This window comes from Hirundo rustica, chromosome 10, assembly GCF_015227805.2.
Source record: "Hirundo rustica isolate bHirRus1 chromosome 10, bHirRus1.pri.v3, whole genome shotgun sequence".
NCBI lineage: Eukaryota > Metazoa > Chordata > Aves > Passeriformes > Hirundinidae > Hirundo > Hirundo rustica.
Window position 1 is genome coordinate 11,084,705 of NC_053459.1, and position 17,448 is coordinate 11,102,152.

Here is a 17,448-nt window from a genome sequence, read left to right on the forward strand (position 1 = left end):
CTGTAAAATTGCCAGTGTGTGTCCAGATCATCTGAGGTGCTTTCTCCTTGCCATCCCCACTCCCCCTGCCACCCTCCACACAAACAGACACACAGAGTTACAAGGGAAGATGAGGAGAAGCTTGTCAAGAGACAAAATGAGCTGTAGGGTTTTATTTACATCCCTCATGCAGTAGGTAAGATGATCCCTTGAGGACAGATGATATTTAGCACCGATTGGCAATTAACTTCCAGCTGGGGATGATGCTGCTTGTAGAGCAGTAGTGAAGAAAACTCTTTCCTTTTGCACTGAAATGTCTGCTGTAGTAGTTTCCCAGCAGCAGAGAGAAAATATGGATGCAAATGAAGAGTAGAAGGAAGAGTTGTAGACTAAAGGAGTTGTGAATCAGTAATGGAAAAAAAAAACCAAACAAACCAAGAGTGGGGAGGGTGAGTATTGTTTTTTGTGTTTTTAATCCCCTGCACCCTGCTTCTTTCTCAGAAGGAGATTTGGAAAGGGAAAATATATTTCTCAGCACCAAGTCCTGCTGAATGATTTCCCACAGTTTCTTAAATGCAGTGTTCTGAGGAACCTGGATTTGCCCTATTTAAGTCTACCTCTCTCTGAAACTTATTCATCATTACTTTTGGAGATACTGAGTTAAATAGAGCTTGAAGCTGAACAAGAAGGTACACTTTGGTCTTCTTAAAAAATGAGATGGGTCTCCTGTGATGGAGAAAAGTGCACAATTTAATGTTTTCTGGAAAAATCCTAGATGCTAAGAGTATGTGGGCAGCTCGGAGTATATGGATTTCAAAACCTCAGAATGCTCAAAGCTTTAATCTTAAAGATTTTTGCAATTATTCAGATCTTTGACTTTCCTGCTAGTGGAAGTGCTAATCATCATCTTGCTAGTTGGACACTTTGTTAAAACACCTCAGCATTCATGTTAAGTCTGCCATCAAATTACTGAAGCCTTCTTATAAATTTAGATTTACAGTTTGTGCTAATATACCTGGAAACTAATGGGTTTTTTTCTTACAGAAAAAACGTTCTGTTAATGTCATCTACCATGAAAAGTCTTTCATTTAGACAGACTTTTTTTTCTTTTTTTTTTCTTTTTTCTTTTCTTTTTTTTTCTTTTTTTTTTTTTTTTTTGCATTGTATTAGTAGAACATGCAAGGCATAAATGTGTTCAGAAACTACTGTTCAGTTTTGCCTGTAGGTCAGATCTAGCTCTGTTGGGAATAGAAAATCTTCACCTACAGTGGGCAGAACTCTGGTGTCCCTTTGCTCCAGGCTGGTGCAAATGTAGAAATGGCCTGAGGTGTTGATGTGTTCACCTTATGGACACTGGGGGAATAGAATTATTTCATTCAGTTCAGCTCATCCTCTGCATCAATACTGAGCTGGTTTTCTAGTTTGGTATTTTTGTTTTCTTCATGGGGTTTCCTTCCAGTTTCCTTTCGAAGAACATCTGTATTGGAAACTTTGCTTGTATGGCTATGCTGAGGGAATAAATCACTGAAGTAACTTTTATCCTCAGATGTTTGGCATCATGAATCTTTGTCCTGATGCTTGTTTGGTGAAAGATGTTGGCTACACACCAAAAATGGGACTCCTCTTTTACCTTAAAAGTTTCCTGGTGATGAATAGTCAGTGTTGCTATAGAAAGAGCATCATCATAGAGGCCTCATTTTTAAGTAGTCTTGCAACAGAAGTTGTCCTTCGGTCAAAACATACAGAACTGTCATTGTCTTGTTAGAAGAAACATTTTAGTATAGAAGATGAGAGTGAATTCCTGTGTAAGATACTTTCTGGAGGTTTTCTTCCTGTTTTAATAGGAGAAGAAAAAAATCAGAGAAAAGCTAAGTCAAAAATTCAGGTTGCTGCAGTTTGAAGTATATAATTTGGTGACTGATTCTTAATATAAAATCATTAGCAGAGCTATCAGAAGATCATTAACACGAGGGTTACTAGAAGCTTGAATGTCACTGTGTGGTTTGGATCAATTAGCTCTAGTAATTCATGACAAAAAGTAAGATTTTTTTTGTCTCTTTAAATCTCAGGCAAGCACCTAAGGAAGCCAGAAAAGGGAATTTCAAAGTTTTATTCACTAGCATGTACTTAAATCTTTTTATGTGGTCTGAACATAAAGTAAGTATTGCATGGCACTGTCGAAGCTGTGCCTCATCTTGATTTTTGCATTACCTTGAGGGAATTGTTAAGTTTCATCTGGATTTGGTGATGATTCCTGTAAAAAGCTGATGCTTATCAATGTATTTGGAACAACAAAAAAAATCATATTCAAGTTTAGTTAGCTATGTATATTGTGTATTAGAGAGGATTAGCTTCTTTTGAATTTGCTTTACAGTTGTATGGAACAAAAATGTGTCCTTCAAATTACCCAAATGTTACGTGACTTGTGAGCATATTATGCTATTTCTATTTTTTTGACACAAGAGAGCCCCTACAAGTGATAATTCCTCCAGGGTTTATTGTCCCTAACAAGGTCTCTCCTAAACCTGCTGGGCTGCAGATTCTAACTCCAGAAAATGCCACTTCACTCCTAATTACAAATGGGACAGATGAACTTAACACTATAAATATTTTAATTGCCTGTTATTTAGTACCAAATTGTCTTAACATTTTAAGTGTTCTTGTGAATGTGAAGAAGCATAATGCATCAGAGCTTGAGTGAGTTTGACTGTAAGAAATTGGGTTTTTGCTTAACACCTAAAGTTTTCTAATGCTTCTTTTGCCTTTCAATTTTCAAGAGAGGTTAGCACATAATTAGCACATCTGTAATTCTGCAAGTTCCTCTCTTAAATTTCAGACCAATTGATTTAAATGTTAGTTCAAAACAAACCCCCAGATAAGATTAGAAATCTGAATGTGCTCTTGAGCAAAGTTGCAGCAATGGCTCTGCCTTCTTTTGAGAGCTGCTCATTATTTTGTCCTCTAAGCTGCATAGTAATTTCCTTGTTGGATATAAAGGAGCTTTTCTTTTTTCAAGCTGAATGCATAGAAGGGTTTGCACTGAGGTTCAAGATGATGATTTAACCTACAGGTGAAGCCTCTTAATTTTATTAGTTATCCTAAAGGACACAAAACAAGAATTCAATTTATAACATTACATAAAACCTCTTTCATTTGACAGAGAAAGCAATTGACCCCAAAGCAGGAGTATATTAAAATGCTTGTAGTATTCAGTAGTACTAATACCTTCACCTAAAGCTGAGGCATTGCAGGAAAACAGTGAAAGATCATTGAGGCACTGTAGTAGTAAGGTACAAATTGGACTGAAATGGCAGGGCAAGAGTGATAACTGTCCATTAAAGAAGGCAGGTAAAGCAGCTTTTGGTGAATAATAGTGGATGTCATTTGGCGGTAATTATTTTGTCCGTGTGACAGTGTGTATGGTCTTTGCTTCAAGCATGTTTAGAACTTCCCTTAAAAGCAGAATTGAGGAGGGATAAAAACAAACCAACCTTTCCAGCATTATTCTGAAGATCTACACTGCTCTGTAGACCTTGAACTTCAAGGTAGTTTGCAGTGACAAGTGTCTGCTGGCTCACTCAAACAAGTGTGCCCAGACACCTTAATCAGATTAGAAATTTGAATTTTCCACACACTGAAATGTGTCTGGAGTCCTGTTTCTCATGGGGGAGAAGGAAGGGATAGTAATCCAAATTTCTCCTTATTACTTCTCATGTTTAAGGCTTAGTTCTAAGTAGTGGTAGGAATGATTCTATTCTAAGCTCTCTTTCCTTTAGTGGTGTTAGGTCTGTTTTAGTAGTTAGGTTCACATCTGGTAGTGGAATTAATAAAAGTGTATCAAAGATCCTCTTTGATAAAACTTTTAGTTCTCAGAGACCTTCCATTTATTGCTGGAGTTTGGGAGGATGTGTAGAAGACACCTTCTTCTGAACACAGCTGGCTGATGGGAGAAGAGAGAAGATCCCTGTACTGCTGACCAGGTCATGGTTTATCATCAGTCACACCCAGCTCTCATTTGAAGCGTTCTTCAGGAAACTGCAGCCGAGAAGGGCTGAGACAGTGCACGCAGGTCAGTGTCTGTGTAAGCGCTTACTGACTTGACCATTTGATCGTTTTGAAATAATGTGTGTGGTCTCTAGCTAAAAATAATACATATGATGGTTGATCTGGAGTCTCCTAATGGTTTGATGAATACCTTGAAAATGATAGTCTGTCACCTGTATTTTAGTGGATCCATGTGTTTTGTCTAAAGACTTGTGCTTCCTGCTGCAGTGCTTTCTGCTGTCAAGCTGCTGCAGTGGATCTCATGTTTCCAAATGCCCCAATGCTATAAAGTAGGTCAGAAATTGCATAAGATGCCATTACTGGAAACTGCTGTAGGCTGACTTGCATATGAAAACTCAGCAATGCAACTGGCAAATGCGCTCTGACAAAGAGAAATGCAGCCATGGCTTAAAACATGACAAGAGAGCTCTCTGAAATCTCCCTAGGATATGAATGGCTGTTGGAACTGTGAGATGTCTTTGCCCCTTCAGTTCGTGTTCCTGCTATCTGCTGAGCCAGACTGCCTGCCTGGCTTGTCAGGGGACTCATGTTGTTCTTATCTGCAGGGAACTCAGGCACACGGCTCCTTAACTCCTCCTGCACCGCAAAAAACATATTTTGTGTTCCCCTGCTTGCCCAGCGCCTTGAGAACAAGCACAGTGCACCGCCAGTCGTGTAAAGGCAAGAATCTGTAGTAGCCCTAGTGCACAAGTCTCTGCAGTTTCTCCTGCTCGGTTTAACATCGCGCCCAGGGAGCACGGAGCAGGGTAGAGCATGTGCATTTTGTCTCCCCCTTAGCTCTGTTTCAGAGCTTCACTACATTTTACTTTCAGGTTTTTTTCTCTTTGAAGAATTTGAACACTGGAAAGGACAGTCTCCTGTTTCATTGGGGTTTTTTTTGCTACTGATACCTTCATATAATCTTTTCTTAAACACGTATAACCATTTGAATAGAAACAAGAGAACTCCCAGTTGGGGGGATTATATCCATTTGCAAATCAGAGTGGGGTATATTTGGCTGCGATTATCTTTTATTATTATATTTTTTGATTTTCTTTTAGTTCAATGTATATTTTAACTGTGAATGATTCATCAGTCGCTGCTTGGTGGTACATTTTCTGAAGGTTTGAAATACGGGCACTCCCCCATGAATGACTGCAGTTATTTCTGAAAAATCTTCACCATCCAGGACTGCTTTATTTCCTGGAATTGTTGCATTTCTGGTGGTGTATGTGCCCATTTGTCATCGTGCCAATCACGGCTTTCCTACAGATAAATAGATGGGTCAATACCAACCATCTCAGGAACACACACACGGTTGTACAGTTAAATGTGCTGGAAGGGTCTACAGGTAATGTATAAACCTCAGCGAGTCTCTACCAGTGCAGAAGTTTCTGCTCCTCATTTTGCTGCTCAAGGGCCAACAAATTGTGGTCTATAAATGCTCTGATACAGCTGACTCAGTCGTTTGGCAATGGCCTCTAGACAGAGCAGCCCTATCACATCCAATCTTCGTTTAATAGTCTTAATACATTGCCCGATGACAGAAAACAGTAGGTAGAAGCTTGGCAGAACATTAAACAGAAGTTTGTACGCCTAGATAGAATGTTTAGAACTTGGCTTTAGTCATGCTAATGAGATGATGAGAAAATATCAAAAGGTGAGGAGGTTTGAAAGTAATAACAATAAAAACCTGGGCTTTCCCCTGGCTTACATCAGCCTGGCCAACCTGATTGCAAAGAGCCAGCAGCTGCGTTAACCTGCATTTTATTAGCAACGGTTACAGCAGCTTTTTCTACGATTTGGCTAATTTAGTATTGGTAATACTTAATGACGTGCATATGGTATTGTGGAAGTGGTATCTTAGTGTTAGGGTGCTAATTCCAAACTCTTCAGAAATCAGGAATGTTTATAAAAAGGTGGATGATTTAGCAGCAGCGCTTCGGCGCTTGCGGTCCCCGCGGAGCTCGGAGCCGCTCCCGGAGCCGCTCCCGGAGCCGCTCCCGGAGCCGCTCCCGGAGCCGCTGGCGCGCGCGCGGCCGTTACCGGTGAGAGCCGGGGCGAGCCCGGGGCCCTCAGGGGACGGAGCGGCGGCGGAGCGCAGGGACGGCGGGCAGGGCAGGGCCAGGACAGGGACGGCGGCAGGGCAGGGCCGGCGGCAGGGCCAGGACAGGTACGGCGGGCAGGGCAGGGCCGGCGGTAGGGCAGGGACAGCACCAGGGCATGGGCAGCCGTCCGCGCCGGGCCGGCGGCAGAGCGGGTGCAGCGGCCGGTGGTACTGGAGCCAAACGCCGCCGGCCCGCCTGGGCTCGGCCCCGCGGGCGCTGGGGCGGGTCCCGGGGCGGGCCCCGGCCTGTGCGTGCCCCTGGAGCCGGGGAGGGGAAGGCGCTGAGCGCGGGGCTCCGGAGGGCGAGCGGAACCTGCGCGGGGCGGTGAGAGAGCAGGGACTTTGCTGAGCAGCGAGTGCAGGAAGCGGCACAGGCTCCGCCACCGCCGAGCGGGCCGGGGCCGCGGGTGCCCCCAGCTCTGGAACGCACAGGGACGGACCCGGGAACTCGGCAAATACAGGCCGGGTCCTCAAGAAGGGATGTAGCTTCTTGGAAAGGAGAATAATACGGGTGTTGTGGTGAAAAGCTGTCGTTCCAAAACAGTAGATTTAAAGCACGAGAACTGGCTCTTAGCAAAACACATGAACATGCAAACACCTCTTTTTCTGATGCTTAGCTAAGGTGTGGCCTTAAGACATGCTGGCAATTGTAGAAGCTCCACGGGTTTATTTTTTACCCCGCTTTAAAAAATAATTCTTACCTTTACCACAGAGCAGCGCGGGTGCGGTGTGGGCTGTGCGTGGTGTGTTCACACCCTGCCTTTCCTTGCAGGAACTTGTTCTCCATGTACTCAGCCCAGTCCTGTTACTGGGAGCTCTGCTTGCTGTTTTAATTTCACTCTGCAGAGCCGGAGGCTTGAATTGTACACAGGTCAATGCTAGGACATTTTCATGGGGTTTACTCATTTGAAACGTTATTTAACTTCTAAATGTGCCAAGACACTTATGTCCTTCTGGTGCTTATTTATTAAAAATAACTATCTTGCTTATACCAGCGGCTGCTGTAAAAATGCAGTTTGCTGCTTTTTACATAATACGGCATTAGATGTAACTTTCGTTATTTAATATTTGAAAAATAATGACGGTTAATAGTGGCAGATTAATTGAATGTAATATTTATATGTAATGCTGTCATTGCTGCATAACCTGGACTTTAATGTCAGGGTGATGAAAACTTGGGTTAACCCAGGTCATTTGAACCAAGGGAGAGCGTTGGCTGTGTGGTTTCATGTCTTGTACATGAATGGTGCTTAGATAATTTTGCCTTTTTGTAGTTCAGCTTGCCACCTTGTGCTGGAAGAACACAAGCCCTTGTTTGCTTACTTCTTCCTTTTGATGTCATCTAACTGTTGCAGGCTTTTCTATCACTTCCTGCGCAGCTTTGCCTGGGACAATGGTTTTCAGTTTTTTAATGGGTCTGTGAGTTCTCTGAGTGGCTGCTGAGGGATTCTTGAAATGTTACAAAACCGAGCCTGCAATGAGTTGTGCAGGGGGCAGCTGTAACAACCAGTGGGCAGCAGTGCCTTCAACCATTTGGGATTTTCAGTCTGACAGAATCGATTTAACCTTTGTGACAGATGGGAAGGTCTGTGAAATATACAGAACAGCTTCTTCTGTTTTGTTACCTCTGAAGTGTGGTTCAGCAGGGAGAAGTCCCAGTGACATTAGGTTTTTCAGCCTTTTGAATGATTTGCAGTCGGAGGAGCAGAATTCAGTATTACGTGGGACCCGAGCAGACGGGTCCCTCCCCCGGCAGGAGCAGGACGGGCACTGCAGCACAGCTGAGCCTCTTCAGGAGCAACCTACACGGATCACACGGCTCAGGGCAGCACTCGTGACACGGCACTCGGACAGTGGAGTATTGTTCACATTTATCTCCTATCCTACACTTGGGCTTGAGACAGAGTTTAATGAATAATAAACCTACACAAATTGGGGGGTTTTCTGGTTTCCTGAATGTTTTCAGATATTTTTGCTTTCTAACAGAATGTGTGGAATTCAACAAGATACAGTTTTAAATACTGTTTGTTTGGTTTTTAACCAAGGAGAACATTAGTTGTTGTCTTAATATTTCCATTATTAGTACATATTAAGTAACTTAATCCTGCAGCAGTTACCATTGCTTGATTCCTTTTTTTCTTTAGGAAACATACAGATTTACTTATGTGAAGAAAAACATAAGCTGGTTTATATGCTGATATCTGGTTGGACAGCCAGAGAAACTAGCCAAAAGTATCTGTAATTTCAGAGAGCATCATTTGCAGACTTCTTAAGAGATCCATGCTGAGTACTTCTTAGAAAAGATGTGAAAGCATAAAAGGCCATTTCATTTCCTCTGTTGCTTTGTTGGGTTCTTGGGAAGGAGATCCCCAGCTGAAAACAGCACAAAGAACTAAGGATTCTTTAGAGGAGAGTATTTATTCCAATCAGGTTCACCATCAGCTTGATATTTCAGAATCATTCTGATAGCAGTTTATGGAACACTGACACAAATGAAGGTAAGGATTTTTAGACTTTTTTAAGAAACAAGCCATAAATATCTTTATTGCTGATATAAAGGTTATACCCTCTCTTCCTCTCATTTCTGCAGTTGTGCTTCTTGCCCATAAAAAAAGACATTGCAAGAGTTTTTAAGTGGTTATTTGCCAAATCTGTTAGTGAAAATGTCTTCACAAATATGCCGTTGCATTTTAGATGAAAGGAGTTTGTGGCAGAGTTTCTGTTTATTACACATGAATGAACTCAGAGTTTTTAAAGTCTTCTGCTATTGTCTTTAATCTTTACTTTTAGCTGATTTGAGATTAAAAATAGTGAGTCATGGGTCTTTTGTGGATGTGGGGAGAAGCAAGCCACCGGGACATTACTTGGTGTTTTTGTATTTGGCAGAGTTGGAAAACCAGCACAGAGGATGAAGAGGGACTGCATCTAATGCTGCCTGAATTCTTGTCATTGGGATTCTTGCTACCAAAATGGGAGGAAGGGGTTTGGAAGGATATGTGTTCGGAGTCTATAGGTGTTTGAAGGGTGTTCAACAGGTTAGATCTAGCATGAAACTGGGGAACACACCCTGTTTCTGGGGCCTCCTCTTACATATAGATTAGGTGTTTGTCTTGAATGGATAGGGACAATAGTATCCATAAACATTTTGTGATACATTTGTGTCAAAATGTAACAATTTCAGTAATCCAGCATCTCTCCCTGGATAATGACATAGGAGGTTTCTCTGAAAGATGAGCCAATGAGGACACAGTTGTTAGATGCGAAGAACCAAAGGATGCAGTATTTGCATATAAAGCAGGGAAGTTCCTTGTTTTCCTAACAAGGTGTGCAGACCCGAGTGATCTTTTCTCTGCAATGTTCTTCTCAAAGACAAGCTTGGTCCTGTTGCCTTGAAATTATTTTATTCAGTTCTTCTACAGTTAAGGTTTACATTTCAGTTCACATCAAACTGGATGTTCTCTTCCAAGCATACAGAGCTTTCACCTCAGTCAGACTGTCTGCTCCCCACCCACATCTGCAATGTACAATTCCCACTTGCAGCATTTTCAGTAAACATGGGATCAATTGAGTATACAGAAAAAGCTTCTATAAAATTTCCATTAAAAAAATAACAAGTTTTTATTTACAAAATGTTTGCTACTACAAAGTAATATTTCCTATTGGTTCAAATATACTATTTGCTAATGCCAGTGTTCCTATTAGGAAAGTAAAACTTTGTATATGCACTTTTCTTTATATCTTTGTCAGTGTCTAAAGCACATAAAATACTACCACGTTCTTTTTTGCACTACTCCTAGCCACCTACAATGTGGTAGTGGAAATTAGCACTCTTTGATCAGGACAAAAAATCAGCATAGTTTAATAGCAGACTTTCTGCAAAAATAAAACTTGCATTTTTAATTTATAGTATTTGGAAAGAAAGAAATCTATGGAGAATTCAAAAATATGCAGCAAATGAAGATGAGTGGGAAACTTGGGCTTTCCTGAAGATACAGGAGTTTAGCACAAGAAAAGGGAGAAAAATTTCCACTAAAGTGTTTGTGTGACGCTTTGTGCCAATACACATGTTGGGAGAGCAAGATGAATAGATTAAAAAATTAATTAAAATTTCAAATCCCATATAATTAGCATACTTGTAATTGGATTTGTCTCTTCCCACCCACCATGTTTACAAATCCCTGCTTTGAGTTCAGCGTTGGAGGTCATTAAATAGCTTTGTCCATGACTGGCCTTGTTCTTTAAAAAAAAGTTTAATTTAAAAGTTAATGGACTTTCAAGTGGTTTCTGCATTTTAAATATAAAAAGGAAACGTCTCTACAATTACTTCCATGTAGAATCTAGTGGATATTAAAAAGTGCTACCGTAAGGGGGATGGAGGGCTGGACCTGCCTTTTCTATCCCTTGCTGCATGTTGCAGCACCTTCAGAACATGGGCTGATGGCACATCAGCATTAAGAACTCAGCATCAGTCCTCCTTGCCAAGGACTCATCTACTGCCAGATCATCCTCCAGGTGCCAACAAGTCCTGGTGTAAAACTCTGCCTGTGCTTGCTCGCCAGTTTCTCCTGATGCTGTGTAGGATATGCAAACACAAAAGCTGTGCCTTGGTCCCAGGGCATGGTTTGCAGTCAGGGCCTGAGGACCGAGGACAGGCTCACATCCTACTTCTTACAGGTTTGCTTAAAGTAGGATTCATTTTTTTACAGTAGGTGCTTGTGAGTTACAGTGTCATAACATTTGCATATCCTTCTCTGAAGTATTTTTCATGTATACAGCATGAAAAGCAAGGGAATGTTTCAGAAACTTGTGTGATGGGTCTTGATTTAGCTGGTGTTTCCTGGGGGAATTCTGGGAGATTCACTTAATCTCCACATTAGTACAACCAAATCTACTAATTGTTAAAGTTACAATAGCAATTTAACAAACCCATCAAAAAGCCTGGAGAGTGGTTTGGTGGACTTCACCTTTTCTGATTGTTTTAACTTCTGTGGCCATGCAGAGCAGTTGTATGTGACCTGAAATGTCAGCGGGAAGGGCTGTGGATATGTGGTGGTTTTCCCTCTCTGGCTGCCTGGATTATGTGGGTGAGCAGCACAGGAACCAGGCAGTGTGAGGGATGAGTGTTTCACTCAGCCTGGAGAGGAGAATGGGCTAAAACCAACTCACCAGTAAAGACTCCTTTTGTCTTGGGAAAAGTTTCTGCATAGATGAGTTGGCTTTGCATCTACAACTGCATTTAAATTTGACATTGCTGTATCCTCTATCCCGTGGTGTCTATATATCTAAAGTACCTATGCCTAGAGAGTGTTGAGTACTTTAGAATGGCATTTAGAGAAATCAGATTTAAGTGACTGCACTTTTCTAGCCAATATAGAAGACTAAGAAGAGATGCAAGTTTGGGCTACTGGGAGGTTCCTGTATCTGCTTGGAATTATCATGGCTCTTTTACAGATACTGATGTGACCCAGGTCAGTCTGTTTTTCTTCTTAGATAAATGCAGAAGTATTTATTTGCTCCATATTGTTCCTAAGCAGGAGGCTTTCCCTTGGGATTTGGATGGTTAGATCTCAGATGCTACTTCTGCCCAATTTTGAGCAGTTTAGGTCGCTATCCCAAATGTTGGATTCTTTGGTGCTGTTAAAAATATGGAAGCAGAAAGAAAACATTTTGGTTTTGTCTGATCTCTGGGTGGGCAGACAAGGTATTAAAGGTGGAGAGTGTACGGTCTCTGAACTGCTGCGATAAACAGCCTCTTCAGCTGTTACTGCCAGACTGCTTTAATGAGCATTGCCCTCACTGTCAGTGCCAGCTGGGGAGGGATCCACAAATGCCACCTCAGGCAATCAGGTTGAAGGAGCTGGGGGCTTCTTGCACACACAGTAACACTGGTTATGGGTATTTTTTGGCAATATACACGGATCGGGGAAAGTAGAGTTACTCACAGCCTCTTAAAAATACTCACCAGACAAAATCCTAACAGCTAAACAGGAAAGAGATCATCTGATTTGGGAACTTTGTTAAGTCTAAGGAATGAGTTTCATGAAGTTTTATGGTATCAGGATCAGTTGTGTGAACACCTGCCAGCAGAAAACTAAGTTTTTAGAGCTGTTCATGTGCTCAGGTTGGTGTGTGATGTCCACAATTAACAAATGATTCATTGGTGCATTGCTTGCAGACAGAGGCCAGAATTCAAGAAGTGGCACACTTTAAAGAACAAATTTCCATAAACAGGTCCTTGGCCTCTCCCTCCCCTGTTCATCACTAATGCTGCAAAAGGCACCACTCCCAGTGCTGACACTAGAGACACCTTCAGCCTCAGAGTGACCCAACTGCAGCAGAAGGATGTCACCTCAAAGTGTGACTATTACTAGCATTTTTAAAATCACAAATTAAAAAAGCAGACATAGTCTTTCCCTAGTTCATTACGTCTGGGTATTTAATATCATGATGTTCCTGAGAGATTCCTGGAATGAAAATTTATAAATGAGGTGGGTCAGGCAGGAGATAGCTTGCTTTCGTTTGTTTTCTCTATACCATACCCTGTGGTACTGGCTTTGTTTTTAAATGAATCCAAACCCCAAACATCTTTAACTCACTAAAAGGAAAGTTTTTACAATCAACTGCCTGGATTATTTTCAGCTGAAAAGGGCCAGTTAACTACAAAAAAAGAGTATTGCCCAGATTTCAAATATGGTTAAGTTTCAGCCATACTCTTGACCAAATCCACCATTTTAATTCAAAAGAAAGAGCACCTGAACTTTTAAACCTTAACTATGGAATTCTGAATTCAAGCATCCTTCATGTATGAAAATATGAACTTGAAGGCCTAGTTTTTCTTTCTTTAAAAACAAAAGGATTAAAATTTGGTAATTAGGCCTTTTAAAATAATTTTACTTCAGGCTGACATAGTTGATCAGCAGAAGCCCTTCTGTGGGAATTCTGTATCCTTGGCAATTTCCAGCTACTCAAAAGGATTTGGGGTATTTGCAAACTGTGGTTTAAAAATTAAAACCCCTTAACCAAAATGGAAACACCTACAGCAGGGCTTGTACTGGGTTTAACAGTGTTAGTTTAAGTCATACCTTCAGTTGAACTGGTCTTATTTACTAGATACATACCCTTTCTGAGATTAGGTGGATTGTGGACAATTAATTCCAGCATGGAAATGAGAAGACTGGTGCACTTTAATACAATTTTAAGTATCAAAATCTACAAACATTGTCAGATTTGCACATAATAGAAAAATGCTGTCTCCCACTCATACTTTTTCATCTAGATAGTGGAGCTGACAAGCTTTTCTAAGTCAAATTAAGATTTTTCAAGCACCACAAAGTTAGTCCAGAACTGAAGTTGTTTACTGCACTATAGCTATAAAGGCATTTACATAGAGCATTATACTGCTTGCAGCCAAGTGCCCCCTGAATGCATAACCAAGAGAGAGTGTTCCAAGAAACTTCACTTTAAGTTATCTTAAATATAAGTTGCATGAAAATTTAAATGTTAACTTTTCTTATATAAAGTATAATCTAGTACCAGGTGTTGCTGCTTGATTCCTGTCAATGAGTATCAGGGATATTGCATGAGACAGGAGATGATGATGGGAATTGTATAGAAAATGGGAAAACCAGTCTTGGTCATGACCATTTTATTGTAGAAAGTGTTTGCTGGCTCTCAGCAGGAGGGAAGGGCCTGTGTGTTGAAGCAGCTGAGCACAAGCACTGCCATGAGCTTAGAGGGAGCTTTGTGGTTTGTTAATATTCTCAACCCCCTTACTCACAATTGCAGCAGCTGCCTTTAGTGAGGTTTTGTATTTACCTGTTTTGGTTTGTGGGTTTTGAGTGTGTTTTTTGTTTCTTTTTAAAATATGGCAGCTAAGATCATCAGGAATGATGGAAAGGTTTGCCTGAGATCGTACACAAGGGACTGTGGCTGGATAAGGCCCCAAATTCTCCTAGTTCCCAGACTTTGGTGTAGCCACAAGACTGCTGTGCTTCAGCTGAACTTTGTCCTCAACTGGTACTTGGCACAAAGAAACCCATGGAAAGAATTTACTTTTGAAGTCTCTTCTAAATGTTCTAACTTGTTTTGTACTTTGTATTCAACTACTCCAGGAAAAATAACTTTTAAAGGCTTGGTTCAACGTCAAATAAATGTTATATGTGCTCTCATATTTTTTATTTTTTTATCTTTAAATGTGATAGTTTGATGTTTGCCAGAAAGCTGTGCAGGCTGCAGCTTTGAAGGGCACAGACATCAATGGAGGAAAGGTGTCACTGAAGATCTTCGCCCTTTAAAGCAGAAAGCCCACTGACTGCTGATAAAACACATTCCATTTCTGGGCTGGAAGCCTTTTTTTGCCAGGTTCTTATAGTTCAAAATGCTGCTCTTTAGGAACTGATTAGTGTTTTGCTAGTTTTTCTTTTTACACAGATCTTGAGAAGGAAGTGTGAAGAAAGTGTAAAGTTAAATGTGTCCCTAATATATTGTTGGGGAAGGAGGTATAACTACTTTAGAAACTATTTCCCTCTTTAAGAATTCCTTAGGATCATGCATATAGAGTTATCTTTGATCTGCCCTCTCCAATGAAAGCTGACTAACAGGGCAGTTTTTGAAAAGGCAATGGGTTTTTTTAAGAATGAAAGTGATGATCTGTTTAAATGAAATGTCAATCATGAAGCTGACAGTTCCATAGTAATATGTGTGAAGTACCTGTTCCCTTCTCCCTCTATTTCAGAAGTGAGCCACTTGGCTCTCTCAGCAAGAATATTCTTTTGTATCTGTAAAGTTTTCTGGCATGGAGGTAGTGTTACAGATTTGGTGGAAGTGAGGGGGTGGAAAGCCCTTGGTCGGCTGTTGCCTGTGAGCCACGAGCACAGGACGGTCTTAACAGTCTTGCCCCAAGGGCGAATACCATGGTAAGAATTTTAGTTTGTGCATTTGCCTTGCATTTGTGTAAAACAGCTCAGTCAAGAGCCATGTCCACATACTGGTGCTGCCCTCATGGTACTCCTCACATGCTGCAGTTTGAACTATCTGTGAGAAGTTTCTGTCTGATGCTTTAGTTTGCAATGTAAACATGTGGCAGGTGCTTGTCTACTCCCCCTGTCCTGTGAGCAGCCAGCCCTGTGCTATCTCCTGCGCACAGCAAGACAGCTCTTGAGCTGGAGCCTCATTTTCTCTGTCTAGCTCAGGCTTGGTGTTTTTGGATCTTGCTGGCCTCAGTGAGTACACGTTTGGCTGTAAAAGATGATCTGGACACAGCCCAGGCTGTGAGAGAGATGCTGCCAGCAGCCCAGGGGTAGCTGCTGCCATTGCTCAGGTGAGGAACAGCACAAGCTGCCTCATCCCCCAGCACAGGAACAGAGCCAGGACAGCTGCCTCAGACAGCTGAGACACAGAACAACCAGACAGGGCAAAAACTGGAAAGATTTACCTCATAAAAAATAGTTAACTTAGAGGCAAAGTCCTGGATGCTGGAACACCATGGCAAGAGTACATCTACAGTGTATTTTGCATTGATATTCAAGGTTTTCTTTTTTAAAAGGTCTTTATGATTGGATGTGATATTAGCCATGAAAAACACAGCCTCCTGCTGCAAGTCTAATTTAAACAGTTCTCATGGGATGAAACACGCTGGGTAACTTGAGCAACAGATTATTTTAAGTGGTTTGATACAACTTTCAAAGGTGCATCAAGGTGAGTGCAGCTGAAGTTACTGATAAGAAAGTCTGTCAGAATCCAAGCTGACCACAATGCAAAACATGAAATGATTGTATTGTTGAAATCTTATTCTTTTTCCTAAGAACCTCAGCCTATGACTTTAGAAGTTATGTGACCTGCCCACCCCAAATTTGAAAAGACTGCCTTGAAAACATGCTGCCTGAGATCCTTAAGACGGTGGGAGGCCCTTTTTTAAAAGAACAAGACATGCTCTAATATCAAAGGGATTATATAAGGTTAGAACAGTAAAGGAGAAGCTACACTGAATACGCTGTAATCTAGAAATACCATTTTTTAACTTATTTTCCTTGAAAAAAGCTGGTGCAGAGAATATTGTTTGTTTCCTGTTTTAATAATGGCTAAGAATAATCACTTATAATAAATTAGGCCTGCAATATAAATGAACATATGAACCTTTTATACTAATGTTGCTTTTAGAGTATCTAAAATGGATATAAGCTATCTCAAGATTCATTAAATCACTTGCAATTTATATTACTTTAAGAATCTTCTATACAGCAAGTTGAACAGATAAAAAGCAAACATTTTAACAGTCCCTTTCCTTATAACCACTTTCATACAAGATAGTTTTAAATAAAGATTTTAGCACATTTGCATGTGCTCACTCCCCCTTTTCGAAAGGCAGCAAAGACAATGCAAGAATCGGCTTTTACTGACTGACAGTTTTCTTCTCCATCTGAAAAAGACAAGGGGAAGGCAGAGAGTCCCAAAATGGAAAAGATGAACTTAAGGTTTACTTGGCCAGATCTCCAGGGACTTTGTTCTTTTCCTTGTTTATAGTTTATAAAACCCACTTTGCTCTGCCTCTGCATGTCACTCTGTGTTCAGTTATACAATTCTTCAATTTCAGCTATGGATAAATTTGTTTTGAAGCTTCCATTTTGGTTCACCGAACACAGTGAACACCAAGGCAAGAAACCAGTAAAATCCAAACAGGAACTCCCATTAAGAATATCTGAGCAGCATTTTGTATATTCCATTTTCTACTGTCCTCATTCTGGGGAGGAAGAATCCTCATCTTCATCCTCTTCATCTTCCTCGTTGAAGGAGCAGGGCGTCTCCCCCCGGGACGCGGCGCTGCTGGACTGCTGACTGCTAGGGCCAAGCAGCTGCCCAGTTGCTAAGGCCACTTCAGCATCCAAACACAACCCTGGATTCTCACTAGCAAAACAACAGAAAGGGTGAAGTTTAGAGGGTTTCTCATGAGGTTTTAAGCTTTTTGGCCTCAGCTTTTCCCGTAGTCGAAGAAATGCTACCAAAAAGGAAAAATCCCAAAGTGTTACAGTAAACACAGCTATTAGTTAGGAGAGCCGATAAAACAACGGAAAGTTGCATGAGAAAGAATATTGGGTGACTTATTTTTTTTCATAAACAACTAGTAGGATTGCTTAAGCTGAAGGAAAAATGGGAAATCCATCACAGTTTCATTAATACACAGAAATGTTTGCAATATAAAGTGAAGCTATTAAATACTATGAGAAAGAACCTGCTTCAAAATAATAATGCCTATTTCCATTTTTTTATGGTACAGGTAACCTCCAAGCAAAGTCCAGCTGCTGCGGTGTATTTTAGGTTGG

The 17,448-nt window shown here is 41.1% G+C and overlaps 1 protein-coding gene across 4 annotated transcripts in view; it reads right to left on the reverse strand.

Annotated features, from left to right (window-relative positions):
* Positions 1 to 9,524: 9,524 nt before the first annotated feature.
* TFDP2 (transcription factor Dp-2) overlaps positions 9,525 to 17,448 on the reverse strand; it is a 56,352-nt gene continuing 48,428 nt past the window's right edge. For all 4 annotated transcript variants that reach the window (XM_040074086.1, XM_040074085.1, XM_040074084.1 and 1 more), the window contains one exon: positions 9,525 to 17,032. In XM_040074086.1, coding sequence (XP_039930020.1) covers positions 16,864 to 17,032 — 169 coding nt within the window. In that variant the 3' untranslated portion in view covers positions 9,525 to 16,863. The remainder of the gene's footprint in view (positions 17,033 to 17,448) is intronic.